The sequence below is a fragment of the Miscanthus floridulus genome, chromosome 11 (genome assembly GCF_019320115.1).
Source record: "Miscanthus floridulus cultivar M001 chromosome 11, ASM1932011v1, whole genome shotgun sequence".
NCBI lineage: Eukaryota > Viridiplantae > Streptophyta > Magnoliopsida > Poales > Poaceae > Miscanthus > Miscanthus floridulus.
The window spans coordinates 42,003,921-42,024,467 of NC_089590.1; the positions used below are offsets into that span (position 1 = coordinate 42,003,921).

The 20,547-nt window shown below is 44.7% G+C and overlaps 1 protein-coding gene across 1 annotated transcript; it reads left to right on the forward strand.

Moving 5' to 3' along the window:
* The first annotated feature begins 14,730 nt into the window (after nucleotides 1-14,730).
* On the forward strand, nucleotides 14,731-20,508 carry LOC136494911 (OVARIAN TUMOR DOMAIN-containing deubiquitinating enzyme 6-like). Its single transcript, XM_066491083.1, has 9 exons — nucleotides 14,731-14,959; nucleotides 15,068-15,811; nucleotides 16,217-16,378; nucleotides 18,610-18,687; nucleotides 19,172-19,250; nucleotides 19,349-19,494; nucleotides 19,654-19,722; nucleotides 19,839-20,004; nucleotides 20,098-20,508. Exons 2-9 carry the CDS (start codon nucleotides 15,140-15,142, stop codon nucleotides 20,346-20,348), a joined length of 1,623 nt encoding a protein of 540 aa, XP_066347180.1. The 5' UTR covers nucleotides 14,731-14,959; nucleotides 15,068-15,139; the 3' UTR covers nucleotides 20,349-20,508.
* The last annotated feature ends 39 nt before the right edge of the window (nucleotides 20,509-20,547 follow it).

Below are 20,547 nucleotides of genomic sequence, written 5' to 3' on the forward strand. Positions count from 1 at the left end.
AATATTTGCTTAAATAACATTTATCTTGAATAATAACCGATTCTTCTTATATAACCCCATGAGTTTTAACCGATTCATTCTTGTAAATATGTTGGGATCGACTATTTAGTCGATCTCCTCTCATATCGGCTCTCAGAGACGCACATTCGGGACTGTCTAGCAACACCGGTACGTTCCGCCCTTTAATTACTGATGAGCTTTCTCTCCTTGTCAATTACAGGGTCAAATTGATTGGCATGTCTCGGGAGGATTGCGCAGGATCAATCACCCTTGTGTTGAAGCTAGGCGGATCTGCTCTATCGAGCGGACCCTTCTGGCTTGCTACGTGTGTCCTCGGCACAGAGTCAAAAAAATTTTGTCGACAGAAAGGATCTGGTTTTTGGAGAAGTTCAAGTCTACCTTCGGATAGCTCGATTTTTGGGTTTGCGATGTTTTACTTCTCAGTCGACTGTTTTTGGATCTGTTGGTGCTACGCCATTTTTTGAATAATCATTATCTTATTGTTTCTCCATTGCCCTCGTCTATCTCGACTTCTGGATTAAGTCTCGGTTGTACCAGGTTGCTCTTAACCATGTATCCCTAAATCCCCGTGTGGTTTAGGATTTGAAGTCGTGTAATCTTTCGTGTAATCCCTGATGTACGGAATGTGATCGCGTTTTTCCCTCTTCTGGTTCTTGCTTCGAATCTCAGGACGAGATTCTTTTTAAGGGGGGTTGGTTATAACACCTCTGGTGTTACGAGCTTGTTTAGCACCATGATTTAGGCCTAAGAAAAATTACCAAACCGATTTTCTTGGATTTTAAAATTTAAAAACTAGTTTTTCACGTCAACGGTAAAAATCAGAAATTATATTTTAAATCATTAATTGTGGCCAATTGTTTTACGTAAAATAATTACATAACACCTAATATTTTGTTCTATGGCTAGGTATGGAGTAGGAGCTGTCGCGTGAAATGTTTAGGGATGGTGGTCGATAGGATTTAAATCTTTTGAAGTGCCGATGACGTATTGTTGTTCACATTTGCGTCGCACCGTGTCGTCGAGTCCCATCATCGTGTCGCTGCTCCCTCTCCCTCGTTTGCGTCATGTCCGATATTTTTAAGTGAGCACCACCATTCGACTACCCGTTTCATCACATCGTCTCTGCTGCAATGAAGGCCACGGTCTTGTCTGTGCCAACCGGCAAGCCCTGCCGGCCACATTGGGCTAGGCCGTCCTACCGTCGTGTTTAAGAAGTAACCAAGCCCGCATGCGTCTCCTTGCTTGTTCATCTTGAGCTAGTCTATCTCTGCTTGTCCTTGCTACCTGCCACTGCTATCTGTCTCTATGCCGAGGTCAAGTTGTTACTGCTATCTATCTCTGTGTCGAGCACCTGATGTGTCCGCGGTGCTAGCGTGTGCCGCTCAGTTGCGTCGCGTAAGATAAGACCAGTGCACTTTACAGTACAAGTAGTTGAGCCTTCATAGCTGCAGCAGACCTTTTTCCTCCTTGCCTCTGCTCCCTTTTACTCTCACGGTCTCTGCCTCTGTCTGTCGGCCTTGATTGTCTACCTCTCCTTGCTTTTGCCACCCCTGTGTCGAGCCGAGCTACTCCGCTCCATCTCCATTGCCCAACGCCTGAGCCACGCTGCGCCCCTAGCGCCACTGCTATAGCGCCCGCTGTGTCCGTAGTACACCATGGCCGTGCCCGTAGTCGCTCATCATCGTCGGCCATCGCACACATAGGCACACAAGCCACTACCGCACCTCCCTGCTCCCTGCTGCCTCGTGCTAGTCCTGGCCGTCGCTGCACCCCGTGGCCCGCTCTGGACCGTAGCTCATAGCATCCCGCGCTGTCGCCATCCATGCTGGGAGCCACTGTTGCCCGGCCAGACACCGAGCCCTGCGTGCTCCGCACCTTACCCCACCACCATGTCACCATGCCTTGCGCCACTGTGCCGGACCCGTAGCTCCAAGGCACCGTGCACATCTCCACCCTGTTTCTTTTCTACGCTGCCATGCACCGTGCGCGAGCACTGCCCCTTCATTTCCATGCTGGACCATAGCCCGCCGTGCGGTCCTCCCGTGCCACCATCGTGCCTTGTCGGTCCATCCGCGCTGAGCTCAGCTATGGCCTCGCCGCTGCTCAACCACGCTTTTCCCTCCCTACGCGAGAGCACGCGTCGCCCCTCCTCTACTTACCTCGCACAGGAGCCCCGCAAGAGCGCGCTACTCATCCACGCTCAAGCCACATGGACTCGCATCGTGCTGCCCCTAACGGCTGTAGCACCTCACTGCCCCCACCGTGTACAGCGCCGGAGCCACCGATGCCACGCCGTCCTGGAACCAGCCGCGCCACCAAGCTCAGGAGCATCGTTGCCTTGGCCTACTGCTCGGCCACCGCAGCACATTGCCACCGCCGCCGTCCGGTGCCTTTGTGTATGAATCCAAGCAAGATTGTTATACAGGGTTCTTATTGCAAAGTACGTGACACAAGTGAATAGTGCTGATATACTGCGGGGCGATTTGTTAGAAACGTGGGGACGTATTTGCAAAATGGTACCACCGCTGTCTGGCCCTGGCCATGTGGGCCACGCTCGTCTGCGTGTGGGCCGTTGCCTGCTCGCTGGGCCATCCGTGCCTGGGCCATCATTCGTGCCACGCTGGGCCTCGCGTGCCCCACCTGGCCTGGTGCCATCCGCGTTGGCCCGCCGCCTGCGCGACTTGGGTCAGCCTGTTGCCCGCGAGCGCCTGTGGGCCGCTGGCCGCATGCCTCATTTGGGCCTCTAGCCGCGCGCGCATTGTGCTCCGCCTGGGCCATCGCGTCCCTTATCGCACCGCTAGGCTGAATAGATGGCCGCTGGCCCATTTAGTTTTACAAAGCAAGTGTTAATTAGTTTCGAAAACAAACTTGTAAAATTCATAGTAAATCATAGAAAATCGTAAAAATGCCAAACCAGTTTTGTTTAGTTCCTAAAATCATGATCTATCTAATAGTGTATTTTGTTCACATAGATTCGGTATGTTTTTAGGATTGCTCTAATTTATTTAGAATGCTTAATATCATTAAAATGTAAACTTGTAGGAATTTCAGTGATAAATCATGATAGTGTTGACTCTAAAAACTTTATAATAAATTACTAATATTATTAGCTGCTCATTGTAATTTTTGTAGCTCCAGAATAATTAGTTTGCTAGATAGATAATGATGTCCTATTGTGAATAAAGATTAAATTGATAGAATAGAATAAAGAAATAACTTGGGTTTGTATAACTAAAATATTTGTTGGGAAATAATGCCTTATTCGACAGCATGGATACATAGATAAGTACGGTTGTCGTTAGAACTAGCTCGTTAACTTGAGAGGCATAAATCGTATTTTACGAATCACGGTTGTAGTTGATTAATTGCTTCTTACATTGCATCGCATTGCATATCATATAGGTACGATGATGGATCAACGGATCAATTGAAGGATGATTGGGAATCTGAATGGTGTAATAGTATTCTCTCTAGGAGATGATGCAATGGGTTTTCTATTCAGTTGATGGTGGATGATCTAAAGATGCAGATACTAACTTTTTAATATATATATCTTACCTAGGCAAGCCTCGGTGCATAACCTCTACTTTTCTGCAGTTTAAATTATATTTGTGCATTAAGTTTTAAGGAGTTGAATGAAACCCACTTGCATATATATATATATATATATATATATATATATATATATATATATATATATATATATATATATATATATATATTTATCCTATGGGCCTTACTAGTATGACAGGATCGAGTAGATTGCTATGCTACCGGAACCGGTAGAAGTTGAGTGATTGCCTGTCACTCGTGAGATATAGGAAATATGTTACTATATCATTATCACTTGGAAAATATAAATGGTGGAAAGGAAAAATGGTGATCGGGCAGGGATATGGTTTGGGTATTGGTGGGTGTAAGAGGTTGTGTCGCCATGGACGCAGGGCATGGCTTGGTTACACTGCTTTCCCTATCTGTGTCGGTTAAGGACCGGTCATTGCATAAGCCATCGAGGCAAGTCACAGATTTATTATCCCGAGCACATACTTGTGTATGGGTGCTTGGAAGACTTGTTGCTCTCTTATCATGGGTTCTGGCTCTTTCCGGACTGACTGTCAGGGTTTTGTTTTGGTAGAGGAGGTCCTTGCACTGTGTTGAGTCCAGTTTGGACGAGGACCTAGGACCCTAGGACAGGAGGGTGATGGGGTGGTCCTGCTTGTGCCTTGGGTACAAGCGGGGTATGTGTTCTCGGGGTACCCAGCTAGGGACATTGGTTCACGAATCATCGTCGAGTCGGTACGGCTTGTCTTATGCATAGCACCGTAGTAAGAACTGAAAGATAAAAGATGGAATGGAAAAAGGAAATCTGATTGCTTACCACCTACTTGAAAGTAGCACAGGTGCTTACATAAAATGGTTAGTTAGTGAACCAATGCGGTTATTAATAAAAAAATCAAAAATAAGGACGCACGCTTAGTAATGCTTCATGCAAATGCAATAAACCCACAGGCCAAATAGCCTTGCATATCCTTGGAGTCTTTTCTTTTCTCCTGTCGGGTAAGTCTTACTGAGTATAATTGAGTACTCAGGGTTTTATTCCCCCTGTTGTAGGTGACATGTGGATACTAGAGCTGACCATTGTGTGTGGATACCTCATAGTGGGCTCAGAGAGGATTTCCTTTACACTGCTATCATAGTTTTTATTTATAACTCTCACTAAACACTTTTATGAATGAAAGTATTATAATCTATTGTCATAGTTTATATATCAATGCTTTGTCATTTCATGAATAGGTATTTATTTCCATAGTAACTCCGATCACATGTTTATATTCTGCTATTCAATTAAATTGTTCATAACTCTGATAATATGATTACATTCCGCTGTTAGAATAATAAATATTATACTCTGATGTTGTATTAAAAGTGATGTAAAAAATAGTTAAGAATGATGTAAGCTTTATTCTCTTATTTGTGATCCTGATGGCAAAAATGTAGATTTTCGGGTTCTCCCCTAGGGTGTGCCCGATGGAACCAAGTAATTTAGTGTTCTTCCTTGGGTGCTTATTGTCTAATGGAAGACGAGCACTCTTGGGAGGCATTAGATTAGGTGGTTCTACCAAACTTTGTAAGGTGCTTGAGAACTTAGATAGAGGGGTGTAGTCTTCATGAGACCAATAGTTTTAATTCTGCATTTGTTTCGATTAGCCGGTGCGATTTTTTATAGGACTATTTATCCCCCCTCTAGTCCGCCATCTCGGCCCTTCACTAACCCTTTTGTCTAAGTGTGAAGATAAGCAAGGGAGGTCCAAGCCAAATGGTGGAGCTAAAAGGTGATGGTCATGGTGATGGAGGTGACCACAAACGAAGATCAAGTGCTCCAACTTAGAAAAGAAGAAAGAGAAAAAACAAAAACCATAATGATTAGGGCAAAGGTATCAAATAGGCTTTTGTTTTGCCACTCAAGACACCATAGAGGGTATGTGGGTTTAGGATAGATAGACATACTATTAAAAGGGGAATTCTCGATGCAAATACGGTTATCTATGTGCCACCAGGTGAACTAACTACATGCATTTGCATTAGGACCTAGTGAGTACTAAAATCCCTTGGAAAACATGTTTGTGAAATGCTAACTCATGTGCACAAGTGATGGGACTTGGTGGAGTTAACACATTTGCACAAGGGATGAAGTGAAGAAAAGAAGGAGGTCACTGGGTGTGATCGGACTCTACAACCGGACGCGACGGGAGAGTCTGGTTAGTGACCCTAGCTCTGGCCGAAAGCAGCAAATGACTAGACACGATGCTTGCACTGTTCACAGGATGACAACGTGGTGGAGGCATGAATGGACGTTGAGCGAGCCTGGTCATGGGTGACTGGACGCGTCTGGTCAAGAAAAATGTGTTCTGGACCTCTCTGTATCGTGATTGGACGCTGGTGGCTAGCGTGTCTGGTCAGGGAGCTGGTGCATCTAGTCGATGGCATCAGTGAGCGCACGCGTTGGAGCCATTGGGCACCAATGGATAAGTTCAAACGGTAACTACACATGGCATGTTTTTGTGGATCGGATGTCATGACCGGACATGTCTGGTCGTTACGTGTGAGTCTGGTCAACACACATATTTTAGGATAAGAGGGCCAACAGGTATGTGACTTGTTGGGGCTCTATAAGTAAATGTTGGCTAGATCTAGCTCACTCTCTTGGACACTTTGATCATTGATACATCCTTGTGAGCTAAGCTAAACACCTCCCATTTATCTCTATCATAGATTCATCATCTTTGTAAGATTGGGAGTGATTATAGTGCATTTGCTTAGAGTTTGAGCATCTAGTGGAACTAGTGATCGTGTGAGCTGCGGGATTTCTTGTTACTCTTGGTGGTTGTCACCACCTAGATGGCTTGGAGTAGCGAAGGAGGATTGGCACAAGTTGGTGACTATTCTCGTGGCCATCTCTCGATGATTTATGAGGGCTTCTTGACCTTTCCTCGGCAAAGAGCCAAAAGGTACTCTAGTAAATTGCTCGTGTCATTGAGTCCCTCATTTGTGTTTGGTTCTTGTGGTGCCCTTATGCAGGGCTAGGCTTGTGAACGCCTATTAGCTCGCCAAACCAACAAGTGAACGGTCAACACAATGAGGACTAGCGTGCTGGCAAGCACGTGAACCTCGGGAGAAAAATCGTTGTGTCATTTGTCTCCTTGGATTTCTTGTGGTATTCATCGATATTGATTCTTTGTCTCTTGTCGGGATTGGCAATTATCTCTATCACTTATACTTACATTTGATATACTTGTGCAGTGGTAGAAGTAGCTAGTGTAGCTAGTTGATTAGAGTATAAATAAGTTGTAGCTCTTGTTCTTAGCTTGCTCACCAGATAGCAAAGTAGAGACATAGCCTTTGAGTGTAATATAGAGATCATACTCACTAGAATTGTCTGGATAGGTGGCTTGCAACCCTATTAAAGCTAGAGCAAAAGCTTCGCTAATTGTTGTACTAATCAATTGCTCTAGTCAATTTGTAGAAATTTTTATAGGCTATTCACCCCTCTCTAGCCATTTGGACCTTTCAAGTGGTCATGGTGGCGCGGTAGCGGTGTTTTGCCCCATGCGAGTTGTTTGAGCGTGTGAGGGCGTGTACGGCGTGGTTGTGATACAAGCATGAGCATGTAGAGGGCATTGCTACTCTCTGTCATGCCTTGCCGACATTAGCCAGTGGCAATGGTGGCTCAGCGGTGGGTTACACATGCAGCCAGGGCATCATAGGAAGCTAGAGAGGGATAGCATTGGCGGAGGAGGTAGAGGAAAGGTCTAGAAGTTCACCAACTATTCTAATCGACCTAAGATGTGTTAGAGAGGGAAAGAGTGGAGCTCAGCTTCAATGGCGGCCACGGCACCTGGATTGGGGAGAAATGAGAGGGAGCTCATAGGAAAGGAGAGGAAATGAGAGGAAGATTGTATGTTTTAGCTCATAGCGGAGCTCGCAGTGGTGATGGATGACGTCGGGGCTCACTAGTCGGGCCTATTTATAGGCCAGCCATGGCGGCGTGCGGTGTTGGAATATTTTTGGCATCCATCGAGAATATTCTTCCTCTACGCACATGTTTGGGCTCAAAGGCGGTGCGCTAGTATGCTTGTGCCCATGCTTGGCCAAAGGTATGCGGCGATCTCAGGGCGTGGCCATGGTGGCGGCAACGGTCGAATCAGCGGACGCTGCCGTGTGGTAGGGAGACTAGGAGGAGGTGAAGCAGCGGGGTGTTGTGAAGCTTCAGGAGGAGACATGCGACTCCCTCGATCTTATCCGCTTAGGTGCTGGGGCAAGGTGGTGGCAACGAGGTTGAGGTAGAAGTAGGCGACACGGTATTCGCGTTGTCTCGCCCTAGAGATGACAGAGCTGACCGCTGCTTCCCATTCATCGGTGAAAGAAGAGAGAAAGGAAATGGCTGACAGCTAGGGGCCGTGGTGTCAGCGAGAGATGGGAGAGGGAAGCGGGCTCTTCAGTTGGGCTGAGCGGCCGAGCTAGCCCATGTGGAGGAGAAGGGGGAGGTGGGACGCCTCGCGTCTAGGGAAGAGAGAGAGGAGAGATTTGAGCCTGAGGGACATTTTCCTTTTAGAAATGCTTTTCTATTTTCCAGGCTTTATTCAAATTTATTTGGGAAGATTTCAAATTGGATTCGAGGAGAAATTTTGAAGGAAAATATTTTTGTGCCACAATAAATTCTAGAGAAGCACACAAGCATTCAAAACACAAAGTGCACATGGTGAATTTTGATGCAAGGTTTTTGGAAAGATTTTGCTAAAATGGTTTTGTAGGAAATAACTATTCAAAAGTTAATTTGTTGTGAAAAAAATAAAAATTTCAAATTTTTAGTGAATTTAATAGGATGAAAACACACAGGGTGTTATACTGCCCTGCTCGCTGACAAGCTGGCACCACTAAGGGCACCCAAGCTCCTCTAGTCGTGACACTAGGAGTTCGAAGGCTAGCCAGCAAATTGCACATGGTCACTCCCAAACTAGAGGATCGAGAGTGACAAGGACTACACAACGGGCCCACCAGCGGTCTCTACTCTCTAGCCTCAGGGCATACAAATTTTATGAAACCATGTGCTATGGCTTGAATCTATAGTCAATCCTATTTTCAATAGGACCGGATGATAATTGAATCCAATTTTCCCATTATTTGACTATCCATAACGCAGAGCACCTTGCTCGTAGCATGCAGCCTAAGCCCAGATAGCCTGTCTCTGAGCCTGTCGAGAGGAGTGGGACGAATGGCAACGACATGGCACCGAGCCAACTTGCTCGACCCATGGTAGGCTAGGTAAGCAGAGCACCTCATCGAGACCCAAAGCCAGCAATCCCCTAAAGGATTTGTTGGGCCCTCACTCACACTCTAGCTCTTTGAAGCTCACCGAGGGTGTTACTCGGCCTAGAAGTTGTGAAGGTGTCCCTCACGTCCTTAGACAGATATCTGACCTAAGGCCAAGAGAACTCAACCCCCCTTCGCCAGTCCGCTAGTCGTTATTAAGGAAAGCCCTTCATCGCCATCCTAGATATGACCTAGGAGGCTATAAAGGGCTCAGTGGCTCCTAACAACAGTTTAACATAGGGGTATGTTAAAACCCCAATTAAGGGCATGCCAGTGCAGCTAACCCCTGACTAATTCTCCAAATCAGTCGCGAGCTCAGGGGCTGCACCTATCGTGTGTGTTTTGCGCACACTTCAGGCTATCTCTGGATGACTTGATGTGTCTCCAAAGGCTAGCTCTCTTGGGGGCCTTAGTGGTCGAAGTGCAAGCCAAGACTCCTTTCCCCAATCCAAGCTACTCCTTGCTCGGGGGTTTGGCCAAGGCGTAGGGAATTCCTGGCCTAGGAGAGCCCTGGCCAAGCCAAGTCCCCCGTAGTCGCCCCAACCTTGGCTTAGGGTGAAAGTTCACCTCGAGCCAAGAAGGGAACTAGCCCCAAGAATATGCCAGGCAGTCAGATCCTCACAGGCGTAGAAGCACCTCACCACCATCCAACATCACAACCGTGAGGCGGTGTTGGCCACTTGAAAGCTCTAGTTTGGTTTTGGTTAATTGATGAAACCCTAAGTGCTAACTTAGTTTATCAAAGTGATTATGAGATAGGTAGCACTACTCCAAGTGATGAAGTAATGGCAAAGATCATGACGATGGTGATGGAATGGCGATGATCAAATGATTAAACTTGGAAAAGAAGAAAGAGAAAAACAAAAGGCTCAAGGCAAAAGTAAAAAGTGTAGGAGCCATTTTGTTGTAGTGATCGAGACACTTAGCGAGTGTGATCATATTTAGGATCGATAGCCGTACTATTAAGAGGGGTGAAACTTGTATTGAAATGTGGTTATCAAAGTGCCACTAGATGCTCTAACTCATTGCATATGCATTTAGGATCTAGTGGAGTGCTAACACCCTTGAAAATATTTGTGAAAATATGCTAACACATGTGCACAAGGTGATACACTTGGTGGTTGGCACATTTGAGCAAGGGTGAAGAAGATAGAGTTGAAAGAGGGTCAGCCTCGCTGTTTCACAAAGTGACCGGACGCTGGTCTCTAGGGACCGGCATGTCCGGTCAAGCGTGGCAATGAAGACCTGGCATCAGTCTTATGACTGGACGCTAGGTCTTAGACTGACCGAATGCTAGAAGGCAGCGTTCGGTCAGAGCTGATGTAGCAGTAGTGGGGTCAAGGAGACTGACCGGACGCGTCCGGTCAAGATTTGCTGTCTCTGGAAGCTTACTGCAAACGACCGGACGCTGGGGTTTAATGTCCAGTCACTTCTGCCGTAGCGTCCGGTCATCACTTGATCGTTGAAATCGGGCGATCGACGTTTGAAGCCGATAACACGTGGCGCACATCGCACGACTAGACGCTTAGGCCCTGCGTTCGGTCAATCTGACCGGAGCGTCCAGTCGGCCCATGTTCAGTGCAGTGAGGAGCCCAACGGCTCTATTTCATGGGGGCTTCTATTTAAGCCCCATGGCCGGCTCAAGCTCACTCTCTCGGACATTTGCATTGACATGGTAACCTTGTGAGCTTAGCCAAAGCCCTCCCACTCATCTACATCATTGTTTTATCATTATTGTGAGATTGGGAGAGAATCCAAGTGCATTGCTTGAGTGATTGCATCTAGTGGCACTTGGCATTCGTGTTTCGCTATAGGGTTCACTTGTTACTCTTGGTGGTTGCCACCACCTAGACGGCTTAGAGCAGCGAGGATCATTGAGCGAAGGTTGGTGATTGTCTCCGGCTCCGATCGTGGTGATTGTGAGGGGTCTTGTGCTTTCCTCGGCGGAGAGCCAAAAGGTAACTCTAGTGGATTGATCATGTAATTGAGTTACCTCACTTGTGGGTAGGTTCTTGTGGTGTCCAATTGTGTGGACAAGGTTCATGCAACACCTCTTAGCCTCCGAACCACCAAGTGTTGGTCGACACAATAGGGACTAGCGTGCCGGCAAGCATGTGAACCTCAGGAGAAAAATTGGTTGTCTCTTGCCCTTTGGTATTCTTCCAATAATTGATTTAGTATTTATCTTGTAATTGGTTCACTCCTCTACACAGCGGTATAATCACCCTACTCACTCTTTTATATTCTTGCATACTAGTTGTGGAAAGCTCTTTAGTGTAATTAGAATTGAGAGCTTGCTTTGTTATTTTAAGTTCATCTAGTGGAGCTCTTTAGAGTAGCAAGATTGAGAGCTCTTAGTGAGTAGTAACATTGTAAGTTGTGTGCCTAGTAATCATTGCAACTAGAATTATTGGATAGGTTGCTTGCAACCCTTGTAGAGCTAGAGCATGTTTGCATTTCACTATTTGTCATACTAATCAAATTGCTCTAGTTGATTTGTAAATTTTTAAATAGGCTATTCACCCCCTCTAGCCATATTAGGACCTTTCACCACTCCCTTGGTAGGTCACACACGGAGCATGATGCATCAGGACAAGGAACTCCCCCAAGCCCACAGAGTTGGAGGCTCCGAGCTCGCTTGGTAGCCCCTCCGAGCAGGGGAGGGGTGCCTAGCATGCTAAAGAAGTCGAGAGAAGGCTCATCCAAGGGAGGCATGGCTACAGTAGACAACACTTGATGGTCAACACCTGACTATTGCAGTAGTGTTAGGGAGTGGTTGCGGTTTTGTTGACAATCAACTATAAGACAAAGGAAGGACCTGACGGCGCCAACAAAAAGAAGACCTAAGCATCGGGCGAAAAACCCTAGAGAAACCATTTGATTTGTACTCCCATCGCTTTCCCAGTATAGAAGGGAAGGAATGGGCTCCTATAGACAACGGGTCTATCGGCCGCACCCGAGAATATGATAGATTCGCATACGCTGCCTTCTACACCTCTCTTGATTCCTCCATTGTAAGAACTCTCGATTGACCATTCCTAACATGAAGAACACATACTACATAGGGCTCAAAAGCTCGAACTAGGATAAATCCTTTGTGCTTTTGAGTGTCACTACTATATTCAGACCTATAACAAGCGATTCGTAAAGCCCATCACTAGCGTTTTTTTGTATCGGCAGTAAGCTGTCGGTGGTGATGACATTCTTATCACAGACTGTTTGCAACCGGCGATAATAATAGCTTATCATAGTCGGTTCGTATTACCAACCGACGGTGATTTGAATTTTCAAAATTCCCAAAAATAGACCCAAAAATAATAAAAATTTTGTTTCAATCCTGGGAAGCTCCCTAACTCTAGCTTCATGGTATCGGGAAGCTGCTCCAGCTCTAACTCCATGTTATTTTTCATGGTACGCGGTGTTGGGATTCGAACCTGAGACCTTTGTTCTTTGCTATTCTAACCACTCCACTCCTAAGTTATTTATGTCAATATAGCATATCTATTCCCTTAGTATTCACTTTTCAGGATTTAAAATAAATATTTAGAACCCTAAACGGCTTTAGATGAAAAGTCATAAACTATAAATTTATCGTTCTAATCGAGATCTACAACTTTGATTTTGGTTATTTCGCCATCCGAGGTCGTTTAACAAATTTGAATTTCAAAACGTCAAAATTTCAGTCAGACTTTTGGTACCTCAAATAATTTCAAATGAAAAACTCATCATCTACAAAGTTGTTCTTCTCATCGAGATCTACAACTTTAGTTTTGGTTGATTTTTCATCCAAGGTTGTTTGAAAATTTTACTTTTTAAAATTTTAAAACTTCAGATATATATTTGAGACTATAAATAATTTCTAATAAAATAGTTGTCAACTACAAAGTTGTATATCTCATCGAGATCTTCAACTTTAGTTTTGGTCATTTTTTCATGTAAGGTCGTTTGTACAATTTGAAATTTTTGAATTTCAAAATTTAAGTGCTTTAAATAGAATTCTGGGACCGTAAATGGTTTCAAATGAAAAAGTCATCAACTACAAAGTTGTCAATCTTGTCGAGGTCTACAACTTTTATATAAAGTTTGTTTTCATCTGACTTTATTTGAAAAAGTTATAAATTTATTTATACTGCAGCATGGTTGTCACCACCGTATCATACAATAAGCTGGCAGTGAAAATATCTTCACCGCTGGTTTATATGGCGACGCGGTAGTGATGAGGAGCACATTATCACCGCCGGTTGGTGGTGCAAAGCAGCTGTGATGATGGACTATCACCATCGATTGGTAAGACGAAGCGGCAGTGATAGTTATCAACCCGCACGTTCTTACGAACGGATGGTGATACTCTTATCACCAACAGTTCGTATTATAAACCATTGGTGATAGCTATCACCAACGGTTTTAATGATACCGACGGTGATAAAGGTGTTAGTGATAGGTCAATCTGTAGTAGTGTGTTTTGAGTGCTTAAGCCACCTGAGGCACACATATCAGCCTATGTCGAACAACCCGATGCTTGTCGTGGTTATGAACCCATGGCACACGACGAGTCAACGAGGAAGTCTAGTCTGTCGACAAGGGATGGCGAGTTGACAAGAGACGACGAATCAACAAGGAACTCTGGGCCATCGATGAGGGACGATGAGTCAATGACGAACTTTGAGGTGTCGACGAGGAATGATGAGTCGATGACAAATTAAACTTTGGGTCATAGATAAAGGATGACAAGGATTGCAATGTGTTGATGACGAGTGCCATGGCGGGTTGACGACGAAGGCTGCCACGAGATGACGAGTCGACAAAGGCAGCCACAAGATTTATATTGGTTTAGATACTATGCACCCTATGTATATTGGAGTCGATCTCTTATCTCGTATGCTCGGGGCGCCTATAAGCTTGTCTAGAAGTCTAGCTACCTATTGTGTATGAATTTGTCAAGGTATGCATCGAGGGCTCCATACCTAACTGGGCGGGGGTTGTGCCCGATGGTGCCGTCATCCTCCTAGAGGAAGTAGAAGACTGGTATTTTTTTTCCCGAACGCTGACATGTGGGACCTGTCCCAAGGGCAAATCAGTTCATTCCAATGAATATGCCCTTGTGTGGATCTGAAGATGCTGTGTAGCCAAACACTTCCCGCTAGATCTATGGTGAATCTTAGATGTACTATTGAGTTGCTCCGCGATAAATCCCAGTTCCAAATTCAATTTTTCGGTGGTGGAACTGTCCCAACAAGCCCTTAATACACCAAGCGAGTCCGACGTGTCCATTGAGGAAGTGAGTGTTTGGGTCAGAAAGTTTTGAATATATAAAATAGGAAATTTACAATGGCTATTGAAGAACCCATCAATTTTTAGGATATTTTATTGTAGAGAATAGTTAAGTAGAAGATATCATAGCATCTCCAACAATATTTTTAAAACTCATTCTCTAAATACACATTTGGAGAGTTATTTGAATAAAATTCACACTATATCTTTTCATCCTCCGATAACTTCTCTATATCTTGTATGCACTTTAGAGAGTAATAATCCTTATTCTCTATTTTTTTCTTTTTGCTAGCGTGAAACCACAAATAAAAAATGACAACATTTAGAGATCCGGTTGGAGACTTTCGCAAAAAAAAAAAATCCGATTGGAGAGGCTGTTCCAAGATATTTTACTAAAATCTCTATTCGTAATAAAGTGGATGGATATAAAAGGACTCTCGTAAGTTGCTCTTGGAATCTATTTTCGCTGGTCGGGTTCAGGCCAAACACGGCCCAGACCGGCCCTAGTGACCTCAAAGCGGACTGGCCGCCATATTCTGATATTATTTCTATAAACATTATTATTGAGTAATAAAGTCTAGCATATCACACACACACCATCGTCCTCTCCTTGGCCAGCGCCGACGAACCCGCCACCAGCCTCCTCCCACCCTCGAAAGCACGGAAGTCTCCCGGAAGGAGCTGTCACCTAGCAGCCATCGCTGGCGCGGCCGTCCACCTCCTCCGTCTCCTCCTCCACTGTTATTGGATTGGCGTCGGAGTGGAGATCAACCCGGGCTTGGAATTTCCTTCGTTGGTAAGGAACCCTAATTTGGTCGGATGGGATTTTCATCTTCGACAACGCCCGCGAGGTCGATCGACCTCAGCTGACGCGAGGGATTGGAAAGCTAAGGTGCGGGTGTAGCTAATTTTCTAGGAAGATTGGGGTTTCAGCTCGAACCCCCATGCTCGACGCTGAGGACGACCCTGGCGGGAGATGACGAGGATCTTCGTGCAGCGCGGGACAGCCGGCTCCTCGTCCAGCTCCGGTCGCTCGGGCTCGCAGCCAGCGCAGCAGCCGGCAGCAGCTGCCCGGGAGGAGGAGTTGCCGCTGCAACCTCAGCCACAGCTGCCGGAGCTATTGGCCATAGATGATACAACTGAGTATTTAAATGAGGGCAGCGAGAACAGCAGTAGCAGCAATAAGCCTTTGAGGGCGGATGACACCATTTCAGAGAGCTCGAGCTCCGCAGAGGAGAGGGCTGCCAGGGAGAAGCCTCCTAAGGATGACTCTAATGTAATCAACCCCACTTTGTTAGTAGAGGAACTGACAGGGCTCCAGATCCCTGATCAGATTGAACATGGAAACTCTGTGCCGTCAGGCACTAGTTCATCACAGATGGTGGGTGCAGCATCACACCCGCCGCCACCGCCAGCTCCACCTCCAAAACCATTGTTGGGGAGTAATGGGTTGCGGAGAATGGGGCCTGGAAGTTCGAACAGTGTGCGGATTGGATCTTCAAGAAGGCCAGTAGTTTGGCCACCAGTGGCAGCCCGGACATCTGCTTCAGGTTCTCGGCCCTCTTCGCCTAGGTCACTCGTCGATGGCGAAGGTTACAATAGTGCTGATGAACAGGGCCCCTGTTACCCCTCAAGTTATGATGATTCGGTATGATTTTCATTTCTTGTTTTGCTTTTTTATATGAGCTTTAATCCCTCCTATGACATTTACAGCAGTACTATATTCATCACCATTTATTGTATATAATTCTAGATGTTTAGCATCCTTGTAGTTAGACAATATGCTCCTAGGTAGCTTGGCTGTGTTTTCTATGTGTATGATTGATAATTTGAATATGAATTTTATATTTCCTCCTGGTGTCAGATAACAGAAGCATTGTTCTTACTTTAGCTACTTTTTTTTGTGTGAACATAGGAAGGCACAGCTCTTGGTCAAGAAAGCTCATTTTTCTCTCGCTTATATAGTAACGGTTTATGTTGTGTACACGAGTCGGTTTAATATTGTACGATCATATTTTTCGCAACTTCTCATCTAATTTATTTTGTGCCTCAGGAAAGGGAGCATATGTTTGAGCATGACCTAAGGCGAGTGAAAGGGTTGGAAATCAGAAAGATGGCCGAAGACGGGAACTGTCTATTCAGAGCTGTTGCTGATCAAGTTTATGGAGACGCAGAAGCTTATGACATGGCTAGGCAGATGTGTGTTGATTATATGGTAGGTTTCGTCTATGCATCCAGCAGTAATCTTCTAGTTTATATCTTGTTATTAGGGCAGTCTTTTGCTTACCCAGTTCTTTTAATTAATAAATTAATTATCAAAGTTCTGACATGTCTTGCCATTTTTGCAAGCCGTCTTAATATATTGCACTTATTTATGAACATTAAATCCTTAGCTTCATTAGTTTTTACGCTGTCGTGAATCGCAAGTTTCTTAAGGTGTCGTCTAGTTGTCGCCTAGGCGTCTGGACGATTTTCCAAGTGAGCTGTCAGGCCTGCCGTGTCTTCCGTGCTTATGGCGTCACCTCACCCGCCAAGGCGTTGGATGGATGCCGAACGCGCGGGAGAAAAAGGTGCCACGTGGGGGAGGAAAAGGCGTCGCACGTGGGAGAACGGGCGCGTAGGAGGAAAAGGCATCGCACGTGGGGGAAAATGAGAGGGATTCACGCGCCTACTCCTTTACCAAGAGGTGCCTAATCTGGAATCTGCGCCATTTGAGAGTGGGAAGGAAAGAGAGGAGAGAGGGAAAGAGAAGAAGGCGGCGGAGCACCTGGAACCCGGCAGCTGAGCACTTCGTACCTGGCGGTGGCACCTGCGCACCTCCATCCATGACCCTGGCTCCTTCTTGATTCGCGACGCCTCCACCGCCTTCTGCTCATTTTTCCTTCTTTTTTCTCCCCTGTTTGCTCTTCCTCCCCCATCCTTCCTCTGCTCTGCTGTGCTTTGCTCATTCCTTTGCTCTGCTCTGCATTGCTCATTCCTTTGCTCTGCTCTGCATTGCTCATTCCTCTGCTCTCCTCTGCTTCTTCCTTTGCTCTCTGCCCCCTCCTTAGCTCTTCCTGCCCCCTCCTTCCTCTACACTACTAGGCTGCTCTGTTCTGAAGTTCTGCTTATGCTTGTGTGTGAGTGCATGTCTGGTGCTCTGTTGAGAGATGAGAGACTAATTTATTACTGTTGAGAGATGAGGTATTATTTGTTATTTTGGTACTTTATATTGTGCACTAGTACTTAGTAGCACTATTTAATATGGTATATTGGTATTACATGCTAAGAATTGACAATATTAAGGTATTATATATTAAGATGTTTGTATGGCGTCGCCTCGCCGCGTGCTTTAAACGTCTAGGCATTTGGAAGGGGGTGGCTCGCCGCGCTTCACCGTACTGCCTTAATAACCTTGGTGACTCATGAGACACAATTGATGCGAGGTAAACAGTGCTCTGAGAAGTTGAGATGACCAAGTTTGCAATCTGACTGTTATGAAAATGGTTGCCACCTGGTTCCATGCTTCCAACTGATAGCAAGTAATGATTTCTGCCTGGCTGGTTAACCGGCTCCAGCTCTAATCTAGATAGGGCACGGATGTTTGCAGAGGTGGTTTCCCGCAACTTGACTCAAAATCTAGGTAGGGCATGGATGAGCCATTACAAAATTGGGGTTATGCCTGTTCCCAAAAAAAAGTTTCTGCTATTTTCGTTACCTTTGGGCATATTAAGAATATTATATATATTACTATATTTTTGTGTAAAAACAATGCAAAACCTTGCTAAATCCTATGAATCTTCTGTCTTGAGTTAACAAAGAAAGTCCCAACTCAAGCCTCAACGTATGGGCGTGTATGGCATATCCATCTTTTCGTTACCTTTGGGCATATTAAGAATATTATATATTATATATTACTATATTTTTGTGTAAAAACGATGCAAAACCTTGCTAAATCCTATGAATCTTCTGTCTTGAGTGAACAAAGAAAGTCCCAACTCAAGCCTCAACGTATGGGCGTGTATGGCATATCCATCGTTTCCTGTCTTGATTTCACTCCACTTCAGTTTTTTGTGTTGTTTGCCCACTTGTCTCCTTTGATAGTCAGCCATTTGGTATGTGATGGAATCATTAAGAGTAAAGATTCTTATGTCTTTCTATGTGACTAAACATTATTGTCAATGTGGGTCTACTAGGTTGTAAAAAGGAACAAGTGTTTTCTTCTCCAAATTTGAGTATCTGCGTGTGTATTATATGTGGTAGGAGATGAAAATGGCGCGGATAATCTTAATTGTTTCCAAATCATTTTTCAAATTTATGATATCATTTCCGATTGTTTTGTATTTGTAATATCATTTCTGATCATTTCATCCTTAATGTAACCAGATATCTCTCTGCATTCATTATCCGTTACTCTGTTATTCATGCAGTCGAAACACTCATCGCCATTTTCTATTCCATTTTCAGGAAAGGGAACGGGATCATTTCTCTCAGTTCATAACTGAAAGTTTTACATTATACTGTAAGAGGAAAAGGAGAGATAAGGTTAGTTACTAATTTACTATATATATGCTATGCAAATTATTTGCTTCCCACCTCTTTATTAGTTCATTTTCTTTCCACAACAATCTAATTCAGTGTGGGTAACCTTATATGGTGGTATTATGATGTGATTGTGTGCAGTTCTTTTATATAACCTTGTGAGTTGTAAAACCTATAGTTTTTTGGTCAAACAACTGTTGTACATAATTTTTTTTCTTCTGGTGCTTTCTTGTCCCCTGTCAAGCATCGGGGACCTATTTGGATCTGCATTAATATTTACTAATACATGCCTACATGCAGCAGAGCATTGATTTTGTCCTAACTTTGGAAACCTTTCAGCGATATTAAATAAGCGCTTAATTGGATACAGTGAGCAGCTGCCTTTATAATATGACCTAACAGAATAGGAAATTCTAAAAGGAGAAATTTAGCATTGTTGCCCATTTCTTTCAAAGCTCTTATCTTAATTGGTTGTTCAATTCTTTAGGTTTATGGCAACAATGTTGAGATCCAGGCATTTGCAGAGATGTACAATCGTCCCATTCACATATATTCCTACAGTTCAGGTAAACTTTGCTCAAGCATTTGAAGATTTTTTATCCTTGTTGCTCATTGTTTAATGCTAGCCAGTATCAGCTCTTTAACATGTTTGCTGTTATCGCAGAGCCCATTAACATTTTTCAAGGAAGCTATAACACAGACGTTCCTCCAATTAGGTTAAGTTACCATCATGGTAATCATTACAATTCAGTGGTTGATCCCCGCCGACAGACAGTTGGGGCAGGCCTTGGATTTAGCTCACTTAGAGGGGTAATTCACTTCACTGAACCTTTTCTTTGTCTGCATGTAGTAGTCAGTACACATTTAGTCATTTTCTGGATATAAATGGTTATGTTGTCAATCATAACGGTTTACTGTGTCAGGTTGGTGGCCTTGTTAAATAATCTTTTCATTTCCCTTTTTTTGTAGACCAATAATGTTGACAGGGACCAGGTGAAGGCTGCAATAAAAGCTCAGCAAGACCAGCAAATTGAGAATGTAAGTACTGCAAGTTATTTCCATGTGTTCTTGCCATCCTGATATGCTCACAAATCAAACAAGCCTATCATCTAAGAATGTCATGACATAGTTAATTCTTGTTTTGGCAATGTCAGGCACTTTTGGCGGAAGGGCGATTCTACTCCGATCTGGAGTTAACAGAGAGGGAAATTGAACGGATGGTGATGGACGCCTCGCGTTCAGAATATCTGGCCAAGGAGAAAAAACTTAACATTAGGGAGTCATCGACATCAGGGGCAGAGCCATCTTCATCTGCCGCAAGTAAGATCGTCTTTTTTTTTGGGGCATTTTGAGAACTCTTAAGTGTACCGCCAATCAGTTTGCTTGAAACTGGCATGTTTTGCTGTTCTGTAGTTAGTGATTCCTCCCGTTCAGTTGCTGGAGCAGATAGAGGCAGCGAGGACTACTTTGTGCTCCCAGACACTGTACTGACTCGCAGCATGCAGTTGCTCCTGGCAATGGGCTTCAGCTACATCCAGGTCATGGAGGCCTACAGCATATTCGGTGAGGACGTGGACTCGATGGTCTGCTACCTGGTGGAGACCGGAGGCACCGGAGCCTCAGCAGGTGGTAGCAATCGCCGGAAAGGAAAGGCTGCTGAGTGATGTGTGCACCTTCATTGCTGTGAATGCAATTGTTGTTGATCGAAGTCGTTGGGCATAAGTCATACCAGATAATGACAGTCCTGTGAGTTGAGATGTCGATATACCTGCTACCTTATGGGTGATGAATAAATGGAACTCATGACTTGAGACTTTTCGATGCTGTCTAGTGCTTATTAATGGCCGTTGGTGGCTGGGATTC

Coding starts and splice junctions, on each gene's coding strand:
- LOC136494911 (XM_066491083.1), top strand. CDS start 15,140: ATGACGAGGATCTTCGTGCAGCGCGGGACAGCCGGCTCCTCGTCCAGC. Junction 15,812..16,216: donor CCTCAAGTTATGATGATTCG/GTATGATTTTCA, acceptor TTTGTGCCTCAG/GAAAGGGAGCATATGTTTGA. Junction 16,379..18,609: donor AGATGTGTGTTGATTATATG/GTAGGTTTCGTC, acceptor TTCCATTTTCAG/GAAAGGGAACGGGATCATTT.